Consider the following 12,220-nt stretch of genomic DNA (forward strand, 5'->3'; position numbering starts at 1 on the left):
GTGTCTTTCTGGCTGCTGTTACAACCAAATTTCCCCTTGTGGGACAATTAAAGGATTATTCTATTCTATTCTAATGCTGTTTCTATCAAACTATTTTTCTCCTACAGTTACACAGAGGCCTGACAACAATATTATACATTCACATTATAATGCAGCAACCTAATGTCATCACATCATATCACAACTCCACACTGTGTATTTAAGCCCTCAGTTCCCAGTCTTGTCATTCCGTCCATTCCTCATGTGTGTTTTCAGTTCAGTCCATCCAGTCAGCCAGCCAACCATTAATTTATTAATTCACTCACTCCCTCACTCATTCATTCATTTATTCAATTGGTATAGTCAGTCCGTCTTCTCATGTTCTGTTCATCCTGGCTTCACAACAAACATCATCCACATCCTTCACCAGCCTGCGAGTCCTGTGTTTGAGTCCTCTCTTCCTTCCACACATTACATTGTGTCACATATATAGAGACTTTTTATACATAGGGCCCAGAATTCTGTGCTAACATGAACCTTGTACAATCTGTGGTGCCAACTCATAAACAAAAACACACATGCTGTGTATATAGTACTGTCAGGCCTTTATTTTTTAACAGCAGCTCTGTGGAAAGAAGGTAGTTTTAAAGCAGCATGAATCTATAAACTACTAAGCAATCACTTCTTTCTTCCCCTGTCTTTGAATTAATTTGCAAACTGTGAAACTGATATTCTGTTAAATATAGACATCATCATGTCAGTTATATTTTCTGAATTAGCCTTGTGATATAAGTGTACAATGAGCGAGACTACAGAGGCACCCGAAAAACTGGCTAAACTTTGAGCCACAGTAAACACGTCACTCATGAGACTCAAACATTTTATGCTTGAAAAAAGGATATAAATATGAGTCTGTTACTTGAGAAACATAAACCTATTTACTGTAAATGACAATAAATTTACCAATTTACATCTTAATGGAACGTGTTAGAGATATGGCATTATGAAACCTTAAGTTCAAACGATAAGATGACCTGGATTAAACCTAAAACCAGAAGTGGAAATGCATTTTAGTTTACATCTGAAAAAATGTAAAAAACAAAAAACAATAATGATAGATTTTTAAAAGGTAAAATATGTGTTAGTTGTCTTTAGATCTTTGATAGTCTAAAGGTCAAATTTAAGTAAACAATAATGCTTTTTACTGAGACTTGGTTGTCTTGGTGCATTTATAGTTAATGTTATGAGACCTTCATTTGCTGTCATGTACAAGAGAATAATGTACATTTTTGAAATTTTATTTTGCTCCATTTTTATTTGGTGAACAAGAAACTCTTAATTTTGAAGTTCTTTTAAAATAAAATAAACCCAATATCCTGTTTCGTATCCATATATGAGAGGATTCATAACTGGACGGATGATGAGAAATTCAATAGTGATGAAGTTTTGGAGGCTTTGAGGTAAACGTGTAGAGCCAGATATCATGTACACTGGATCAAGAAAAAACAGGAAAGTCATCAAAGAGATCAGGTGGGGCACACAGGTCTGCGTAAACTTTAACCTGTCCTCTCTGGACCTCGCACATGTTTTAATAAGATATATGTAAGTCCAAATTATAAAAAGCCAATGACACAGATAAACAATAAGTGTTACATTTGCACTGATGTTTTTTCTAAAGGTGTCAACATCAGGACAAGCAAGTTTAATTATTAACCAGTTTAGATACAAGACTCTCTGAATGTGTCATGGTCCTGGGTCGGTGACCCAGCGCTTTTAGTTTATTATGATGATGATTATTATTGTTCGAGTTCTATGTGTTATATCCGGTCTGTGTCTCTGTCTGTCTATGGTGTCACCCCGTCTTTATGCGAATCTGTCTGTTTAGTTCTGTGTCTTGTTTGGTTCCCTGTGTCTGAGTTTCCTGTCTTATTGTGAAGGTCTCTGTCTGATGCGAGTGTGTTCAGTTTACGTTTCCTCTGTCCCATCAGCTCTGATTTCTCCCAGCTGTGTTGCCCTTCTGTCTCTCATCCCCTGATTACTGGTGTGTGTATTTAAGCCCTGTGTGTTCTCCTGCCTGTTGCTGGTTCGTCTGCGTTACGCCGTGTCAGTCTGCGTTACGCCGTGTCAGTCTGCGTTACGCCGTGTCAGTCTGCGTTACGCCGTGTCAGTCTGCGTTACGCCGTGTCAGTCTGCGTTACTCTGTGTCAGTCTGCGTTACTCTGTGTCAGTCTGCGTTACTCTGTGGTCCACGGTGTCCTGTTCCTCGTCCGTGTCTCTCTGCCTCTCACCCCATTCTGGTACCCTCTCAGGTTTGTCATTTAGCTTTCCCAGTTTAGGTCTTTAGTTTTGTCTTCCCTCTTGCCTGTTTTGTCATCTCACCACTGTGTAAATATAACATCACCAGCATTATCATCTACTGCCTGCGATTTGGGTCCTTTCTCCCGTCAATACCACACGGCTCGCCTCGGCAGCCGTGACAGTACGAACCGGCCAAACATGGACCCAGCGGCATTCGCACCTTCCAAGGAGGTTCGGGAGGAATTAACCGATTCAGTTTCAAGATGGACTAATCTGTGGCTAGAGCATGAGGGGGAGGAACTTCGTCATGCTCTGGAGGCCCGACTACAGCGGCTAGTTTCCAATCACCCCTGGCTGCTGGATTCACTTCATCCTCAACACACTTCATCTTCACCCCCCAACTGCGACAGCTGACCTGCCTGGCTTACTGGAAGATCCTCTCCCCAGTCCACCAGAGGACTCTCAGCCGGACAAAATGCCGCCCGTTCAGTCGGCTTCTCCCTCCTTCCGGGCAAAACGGCGGTCACGCCGCCGTCATCCTTCGCTCGCCAAGCAAGCCCTCGGGGTCAGTGAGAGTGACTGTTTCATTTACATGCAGCCCCCCAGTGGCCAGCTCACACCAGCCCAGGCTTTTTACAAAGCACTGGGAATCATCCTCATTCCACCCAGCCTATCCACCCCACAGCAGGAGCAGCCACTTCAGAGCTGGCTCATATCACCGCCCGCTTCCCCTGCCGCTCTTGCCCCTTCTCCCAGGTGGAAGCGACGTCCACGCGGCCGTCAGTTACCGGCAGATTCTGTGAGTCAGGAACACAGTGTTTTTTCTGTTCCATCTGAGCTTGCATTCATGATCACTCTGTCAGTTGATCCTGAGTCTAGTAATTCAATGCCAGTCAACTCAGGTTTATTCAAATGTGAAAAGATTAATTCAGAAACGGTTAATTCTTTGTCAGATACTCCAAGGTCCGTTAACACATGCTCTGAGGATTTAAAGGACTGCTTTCATTCTGCCTCTTCCGAGTCCTGTGTTATGCTAACCAGGACTTTTAATCCGGAATCTGAAAATAAAAAAGACTATCTACTAGAAGCTCGGTTAGCCGCCCGGCCAGAAGCTCAGTCGCCACCTCCACCACATTCAGCCTCACCACCCATAGCTCAGTTACAGTCACAGCCAGACTTACTGCAAACTATGTTGCAATCCCTAGCCCAGTCAGAAGCCCAGTTGGCAGAAGAATCATCAGCCTTATCATCCATTCAGTCTCCCACTCCACCACCATTGTCATCACAACCATTATGTCAGTCACCCTCAGTTCAGCCTCCTGTTCAGCAGCCACCAGCCCTGCATCCTGTGTCAGTTTCTCCACCTGTACAACAATACAAGTCAATTCAACCTGAAAAACACTGTTCTTCGCCCATCCATTCCAAGCAGAGAGACAAATCTAATAATGTCAACATTCCTCAAAGGCTGGCCAGTTCTGAGACTGAGATGCACTCCAGGGCCTCCATTGAGGCTGGGTTTCAGCCCCCAGCTGACTCTGGACCCCTGGAGGTTAAGAAGCCAGCTGAGGACTGCACCCGGCTGTTGCTGCCTGAGCAGAGTCAATGCTCTGTGCAGCTGCAGCCTGCTATGTGCCTGCCAGAGGCCCATGCGCCTGCTGGTCCTGTTCTGTGCCTGCCAGGGGCCCGTGTGCCTGCTGGTTCTGTTCTGTCCCTGCCAGGGGCCCGTGCACCTGCTGGTCCTGTTCTGTGCCTGCCAGAGGCCCGTGCGCCTGCTGGTTCTGTTCTGTCCCTGCCAGGGGCCCGTGCACCTGCTGGTTCTGTTCTGTGCCTGCCAGAGGTCCCTGTGCCCACTGGTCCTGAGACTGTTCTCGCTGGAGGGCCCGAGGAGCCCATCCAACCTCCTGCCTCGTCAGCTGGAGGGCCCGAGGAGCCCGTCCAGCCTCCTGCCTCGTCAGCTGGGGGGCCCGAGGAGCATCGTCAGCGTCGCCAGCTCCGGCTTCATCCTCCGCTTCAGCTGCTTCATCCTTGTCTGGCCCAGCCTCCGCTTCGCCTTCGTCTGGCCCAGCCTCCGCTTCAGCTGCTTCATCCTCGTCTGGCCCAGCCTCCGTGTCTTCGCCTTCGGCGTCGCCTGGTCCAGCCTCGTCTGGGTCTGTGGTTTATTGGCCACCTTCCAGGCCACTGGTCGGGCGTCATCTCCGTCGTGGGCGGCCCCCAGACCCCCTTCGCCTGAATCGCCGCCGCTGCATTCCGCACGGCCGGCCTCCGGACCCCTTTCGCCTGAGTCGCCGCCGCTGCCTTCCGCTGCCTTCCGCTGCCTTCCGCTGCCTTCCGCACGGCCGGCCCCCGGATCGCCGCCGCTGCCTTCCGCACGGCCGGCCCCCGGATCGCCGCCGCTGCCTTCCGCACAGCCGGCCCCCTGAACTGTTTCCACGTCGCCGCCGTTGCCGTCCGCACGGCCGGCCCCCTGAACTGTTCTTTTTTGGACTCCTCTTTTGTTTTGGGGCTTTCTTGTGCTTCGGTGTTTTGTTTCGAGCCCTCCTTCCTGGACCCCCGCTGCCCGCCCTGTTCGGGTTGTTTTCTGTTTTGGGCGGTTTTTGTGTTTTTCTTTCGTTTTCTTGTGTTGGGCTGTCTGGTGCCAGCCCTTGAGGGGGGGTACTGTCATGGTCCTGGGTCGGTGACCCAGCGCTTTTAGTTTATTATTATGATGATTATTATTGTTCGAGTTCTATGTGTTATATTCGGTCTGTCTGTCTATGGTGTCACCCCGTCTGTTTGCGAATCTGTCTGTTTAGTTCTGTCTCTTGTTTGGTTCCCTGTGTCTGAGTTTCCTGTCTTATTGTGAAGGTCTCTGTCTGATGTGAGTGTGTTCAGTTTACGTTTCCTCTGTCCCGTCAGCTCTGATTTCTCCCAGCTGTGTTGCCCTTCTGTCTCTCATCCCCTGATTACTGGTGTGTGTATTTAAGCCCTGTGTGTTCTCCTGCCTGTTGCTGGTTCGTCTGCGTTACGCCGTGTCAGTCTGCGTTACTCTGCGTTACGCCGTGTCAGTCTGCGTTACTCTGTGGTCCACGGTGTCCTGTCCCTCGTCCGTGTCTCTCTGCCTCTCACCCCATTCTGGTACCCCCTCAGGTTTGTCATTTAGCTTTCCCAGTTTAGGTCTTTAGTTTTGTCTTCCCTCTTGCCTGTTTTGTCATCTCACCACTGTGTAAATATAACATCACCAGCATTATCATCTACTGCCTGCGATTTGGGTCCTTTCTCCCGTCAATACCACATGGCTCGCCTCGACAGCCGTGACAGAATGTTTATATCACACAACTTGATGTTAGCAGGACATTGATGGAGAAAAAGCAGAAAGGTGTTAGCCTGGAGAAACACACCAGCTGAGAGAGCCTCCTTCCTAGTTAAGGCGAGGAAGGAGTAGAAGAGAAGGGAGTTACTGTTGAAATACTATTATTGCATTGTTTTTTTGTTGGGTTTTTTTTTTTATGCTATGGGATTGAAAAACTTCAAACAACAACAGCACAATTTTATGCTTGATATGCTAAACAAAACTTTAATTCTTAAAGTAGTAAATACTACAGTATGTCAAGCAATGGGGATATATGATCAGATTTCAAAAAGTACAGAATTATGGTGTCATTAATTAATGTACAGAGAGAAATTTACATATAAATTTAAAAACAAAAAAAAATGCAAAATAAAAGTAGGTAACAGTTCAATTACTATTTTTCCAAAATAATAATAAAAAAACCTTTATATATAAATAAATAAATACTACTGAAAAAATACAACCTAATAACACTGATCCTTATATTTATATATGGAACGTGTTTATAGGAAAAAAAAAAAAGAAACATTAAGCGTTGTTAACTGACCTTTGTGATAAACTGAGATGTAACACACAGGGATTCCTGCACTAACCAGCCCTTTACAACAGAATATTTCATACAATATTTTGTTTACTTTAAACCTAAAACACTTTGAAATAAACCTGTTTAATCAACTTGCACATATATCAGCTAATATACCTTGAACATCAAGACACAGCAAGGCAAAGAAATGAAATGTCAATTTGTGATGATTTCTGAATGGTATATAGATGAATTTTACAACAGTACTTAAAAACTCATGCAGAATACTTTTTCAAATGAAATTCCTAGTCAAAAACATGAAAAAAATGTTGTTTTCATTTAATGTTCGTGCTGGATTGAGCAAATATGACACATGACAAATTTATGTCATATTATGATAAATATAACAAAGAATATTAGTAAAATTAGTCTAGTCCAAATATATGTTTGCCTTAGACAAGGCAAACATGACTAAATGTTTCTGAATCAAGTGCCTTCAGAAAGACTTGTATTTATATTGCTGCATCTGTTTTGAATATTTTTGAATTATTTTAAAAAAGGAAATCTAACCTTAATGGAAATCATTTCCCTTTCAAATAAATTAAACTCAAGATTCTGTTTCGTATTTTGGTGAGTTTAAATCCATACATGAGAGGATTCATAACTGGAGGGATGATGAGAAATTCAAGAGTGATGAAGTTTTGGAGGCTTTGGTGTAAATCTCTGGAGCCAAAGCGCAAGTACATCAAATCAACAGCCATTACAGTGACATTTATGATCACAGAAGTCAGATGGGCCACACAGGTCTGCATAAACATTACTCTGTCCTCTCTGGACCTCACACATGTTTTAATAAGATATATGTAAGTCCAAATTATGAAAACATAATGAAAATAACAAATGGCAAATATCACATATGCACTGATGTTATTTGGAAAAGTGTCAGCTTCAGGACAAGCAAGTTTAAAAATTAACCAGTTTAGACATAAGGCTCTCTGAATGTTTATACCACATAACTTGAGTCTTGCTGTAAACAGGACATTAATGGAAAAAAGACAGAAAGGTGTCAGCCAGGAGAAACACACCAGCTGTGAAAGCCTCCTCTTAGTCATGAAAGAGTGGTAGTGCAGAGGTCGACATATAGCCAGATACCTGTCAAAGGCCATGACAGTTAAAATAGACAAATCACAAAAAGAAAATGAATACGCAATAAAAGCTTGTAAAAGGCACCCTTCATAGGAGATTCTGTGAGAAGACGACAGTAAATCTGAAAGGAATTTGGGGTAGAAACCTGTGGTTCCATAAAGTGCATTAATGCAAAGGCTACTCAGGAAAATGTACATAGGTTCATGGAGGCTTTCATCCAAGACAATGAGCAGCACAAGAGAAATATTGAAGAACAAAATCACACAGTAATACAGTAAAGTAACTGAGAAGAGGGGTACTGTGAAATTCATCGTCTCATTAAATCCTGACAGAATGAAACTTCTTTCATTAGACTGATTATCCATGATCAGAGGGCACATCTACCTTTTTAAAATAACAACATAACAGAGCACTGAGCTGCTGCGTCTGTACCTGACTAATGTCTGCTGTCCCTCTTCACCTCCCATTAATTATAGAATAAAATAAAATACTATATACAGTACAATAAATAGAATAAAATATACAATAGGATAGAAATAGAATGCAAATGCTTTATACAACTGAGTAAAAATACAACTTTGTCAGAAAAAGAGTATTGCACTCAGTGTGTGTGGATGTGTGTGTTTGATCAGTTAAAGTCTTTGTTGTGGAGTCTGACAGCAGTGAGGAGGAAAGACCTGCGAAATCTCTCCGTCCCACACCGTGTGTGCCGCAGCCTGCCACTGAAGGAGCTGCTCAGTGCTGTCACAGTCTCCTGCATGGGGTGGGAGATGTTGTCCAACAGGGATGAGTGTATGTTTCTGTTCTGTGTCCTGTTTGTTTCTATATGTGTCTTTCTGGCTGCTGTTACAAGCAAATTTCCCCTTGTGGGACAATTAAAGGATTATTCTATTCTAATGCTGTTTCTATCAAACTATTTTTCTCCTACAGTTACACAGAGGCCTGACAACAATATCATACATTCACATTATAATGCAGCCACCTAATGTTATCACATCATATCACAACTCCACACTGTGTATCTAAGCCCTCAGTTCCCAGTCTTGTCATTCCGTCCATTCCTCATGTGTGTTTTCAGTTCAGTCCATCCAGTCAGCCAGCCAACCATTAATTTATTAATTCACTCACTCACTCACTCACTCACTCACTCACTCATTCATTCATTTATTCAATTGGTATAGTCAGTCCGTCTTCTCATGTTCTGTTCATCCTGGCTTCACAACAAACATCATCCACATCCTTCACCAGCCTGCGAGTCCTGAGTTTGAGTCCTCTCTTCCTTCCACACATTACATTGTGTCACATATATAGAGACTGTTTATACATAGGGCCCAGAATTCTGTGCTAACATGAACCTTGTACAATCTGTGGTGCCAACTCATAAACAAAAACACACTTGCTGTGTATATAGTACTGTCAGGCCTTTATTTTTTAACAGCAGCTCTGTGGAAAGAAGGTAGTTTTAAAGCAGCATGAATCTATAACCTACTAAGCAATCACTTCTTTCTTCCCCTGTCTTTGAATTAATTTGCAAACTGTGAAACTGATATTCTCTTAAATATAGACATCATGTCAGTTATATTTTCTGAATTAGCCTTGTGATATAAGTGTACAATGAGCGAGACTACAGAGGCACCCGAAAAACTGGCTAAACTTTGAGCCACAGTAAACACGTCACTCATGAGACTCAAACATTTTATGCTTGAAAAAAGGATATAAATATGAGTCTGTTATTTGAGAAACAAAAACCTATTTACTGTAAATGACAATAAATTGAACAATTTACATCTCAATGGAACGTGTTAGAGATATGGCATTATGACACCTTAAGTTCAAACGATAAGATGACCTGGATTAAACCTAAAACCAGAAGTGGAAATGCATTTTAGTTTACATCTGAAAAAATGTAAAAAACAAAAAACAATAATAATAAATTTTTAAAAGGTAAAATATGTGTTAGTTGTCTTTAGATCTTTGATAGTCTAAAGGTCAAATTTAAGTAAACAATAATGCTTTTTACTGAGACTTGGTTGTCTTGGTGCATTTATAGTTAATGTTATGAGGCCTTCATTTGCTGTCATGTACAAGAGAATAATGTACATTTTTGTGTTGTGAAGTAGTGGACCCTTTAACGTAGTCCAGCTCTATACCGCCATAATAATCCAAACACTCATCAGATTTACCTGTTTCGCTGCGTTTGGTTCGCTCCGCCGTGGCCTGTGAAGGGGGTATCCCTGGAGTGGACTCAGATCTGTCTCTGGGCAATTCACTTTCAAGAAAAATCACAATTACAATTACAACAGTTATCACTCCTAACACTACCATTGCTCTCCACTTTCCCCATAACCCCAATTTGGTTATTTCTGTCATCGCTTTTTATCCAATTTAATTTCACTTGTTCTTTTGTTCTTTTGCTTTTTTATTTACTTTAGTTTTTTGTTGTTATTGTTGTTATTGTTTTAACCCTTTATCTTCTGAGTCGGGTGATTCTCTCTTTCTCTTCTTTCTTCAACTTCCGGGGTAGACTACCCTTCAGTCGTTGCATGGATCAGGGATTTATTCTGTCCCTGGGCTGGGATCCATGTGGGGGGTCTCAGCCGAGTTCCCCCTCTTTTCCTTTGCAGAGAGCCTTTCCGACCTCTTAGGCTCTTCCGCTACAGCACACTGGCTCCAGTGGTACCAGGTTTCGCCTTTCCCTTTCAGTCGGACCGCGTGTGAGGTCCTGGTTTCCACCTCGAATGGACCTGTCCACCTGGGCTCGTTCCACTTTCGTTTGTAGACCTTCAGTCACACTCACTTTGCCTCTGGCACCGTCTGCTCCTGTCCTTGGCCTGCAGTCACCGGTGATGTAAAACTTAAGACAAGAGCTTTCAGTGTTTTAAATTGCTTTAAATGTTCAAATGTAGGCATTTCTTGTCTTAAAGCTGGCACCCCTGCAGTGGGGCCAGGAAATTGTCTCCCAGTGAACAACTCATAAGGAGTAAACCTGGTGGACTGATTTACTGAGCATCTAATGCTCGTGAGCGCTATTGGTAATGCATCAACCCAATCCATTTTAGTCTGTGCACAGATCTTAGCCAATTTATTTTTTACATTTTGATTCATTCGCTCAACCTTACCTTGAGACTGTGGATGATAAACTGTCCCAAACCTGTGTTGCAACCCTAACATGGATTCCACTTCCTGCAAATGTTTATTCTTAAAATGTGTCCCATTATCTGATCTAATTCTCTCTGGGAATCCATGCCAGGGAACATAATTATTTACCAAACACTTAATGACTGTTGTGCTGTCTTCTCTCCGGGCTGGCCACGCCTCTGGCCACCCTGTCAAACTATCCACACATACCAGCAGGTATCTAAAACCCCTCACTGGTGTCACCATGTCTGTGTAGACAATCACTATTTCCTGACCCGGCCTCTGTGTCAGGGGAAACTTACCCATCTCTGGTTTCACTGTAGGTTTAGGATTGTGTTGGCCACAGATAAGGCAGGTTCGCACATGTTCCCTCAACATGTCCTTCAGGAATGGGTGCCACCAATGAAAGAGATTCCTCTCCATCTGGGCGACACCCACATGCCCAAGGCCATGAGCCTCTCTGATCTTTTTCTCTGCCAAATCTGCAGTCAGCACTGGTCTTCCATCTGGCCCCCTCCAAATGTTGCTTACCTTTATGGCTCCTCTCTCCTTCCAGAGTGACTTTTCTTCTGGAGAGGCCTTCTCTTGTTCTTTTATGATCTCTTCGCGTTCCAGCCCTGGATTTTCTTCCCAATCCATTCCCACACTTACCATTTGTCTGATCCCCGTGTAGCCAACCACCTTTTTGGCTGCTTCATCCGCTGCTCGATTACCCCGAGCAACCCAAGTGGCTGAATCATCGTGTCCCTTGCACTTTATGATTGCTACCTCCAGGGGTCCTTCCAGGGCTTCTTCCAGGGCCTTCATCTCCTTCTCATGTTTGATTGGTTGTTGATTGGTAGTGAGGAATCCCGCTCTCTTCCACTGACTCAGCTCCACATGTGCAGCTCCAAAGGCATAGGCTGAATCAGTGTAAATGTTTATCCTTTTTCCTTGAGCATATTTCAGAGCTTCAATCAGTGCAACCACCTCTGCTCTCTGCGCTGACTGCTGCCCTTCCAGCTTTGCTGCTTTGATCACCTCCAGCTGCTCCCCTCTCTTACTTACCACTGCATAGCCTGCCTTGAGCCCCTCCTTCTCATCCCTAAAGCAGCAGCCATCTGTGAAGAGATCCTCTGCTCCTTCCATGGCTTCCGCTTTGAGATCTGGTCTCGTTTTCTCTTCTCTCCAGACCGCCTGGGCGCAATCATGCGGTTCCCCTGACCCCATTTGGTCTGCCATGTTTATCCCTTCATGTATGAAAGTCAATTTTGGAGCCTCCAGCACTTTGCTGAGCCTCTGTTGTCTAAGTGGGGTCATGGTGAAGGCCTGTGAGTTAACATAAGCCGTGGTGGCTTATGTTAACAACACAGTTTTAACAACTGTGTGTTGTTAAAACTCTCAGTGGGTGTCCTCTGACTATATGTGCTACTTTCTGGATGGCCTTTGCCACTCCAGCTACATGCTGAGTGCATGTAGGGTGCCTTTTCTCCATGTTGTCTAAACATACACTAATGTACATTAAAACCTGTCTGCCTCCCCCTTTTTTCTGAAACAAAACGCCATTCACCACCCCTTTTGTTTCAGAAACATCTAAGAAGAAGTCCCTGTTGTAATCTGGCACAGCTAAATCTACTGCACGAGAAAGGTCCTGTTTCAAAGAAATGAAGCATTGTTCAGCTTCAGTAGTCCAGTTCAACTTAGCAGTCAGGTCCCTCATGCCATGCTGCTTCACCAAATCACGCAAAGGCTTAGTACGGCCCACATAGTCTGGAATGTACTGCCGGCTGTAGCCTGTGAGACCTAAAAAAGAAAGCATCTCTTTCACA

General features: G+C 43.9%; 2 protein-coding genes across 2 annotated transcripts in view; both read right to left on the reverse strand.

Annotated features, from left to right (window-relative positions):
• The window catches only part of LOC309690450 (olfactory receptor 2B11-like), a gene marked incomplete at its 5' end in the record, with an annotated part of 38,666 nt that overhangs the window by 10,989 nt on the left and 15,457 nt on the right, over window positions 1–12,220 (reverse strand). The window lies entirely within an intron of this gene.
• LOC309691100 (olfactory receptor 4B13-like) lies at window positions 6,595–7,736 on the reverse strand. The gene has a single exon (XM_082508646.1). It carries the CDS (start codon window positions 7,652–7,654, stop codon window positions 6,710–6,712), a length of 945 nt encoding a protein of 314 aa, XP_082364772.1. The 5' UTR covers window positions 7,655–7,736; the 3' UTR covers window positions 6,595–6,709.

Source organism: Aulonocara stuartgranti, assembly GCF_965226115.1.
Source record: "Aulonocara stuartgranti genome assembly, chromosome: 16".
NCBI classification, from domain to species: Eukaryota; Metazoa; Chordata; class Actinopteri; order Cichliformes; family Cichlidae; genus Aulonocara; species Aulonocara stuartgranti.

Excerpts from the sequence above, each read along its gene's own strand:
- LOC309691100 (XM_082508646.1), bottom strand. The coding sequence starts at position 7,654 with ATGTGCCCTCTGATCATGGATAATCAGTCTAATGAAAGAAGTTTCATT.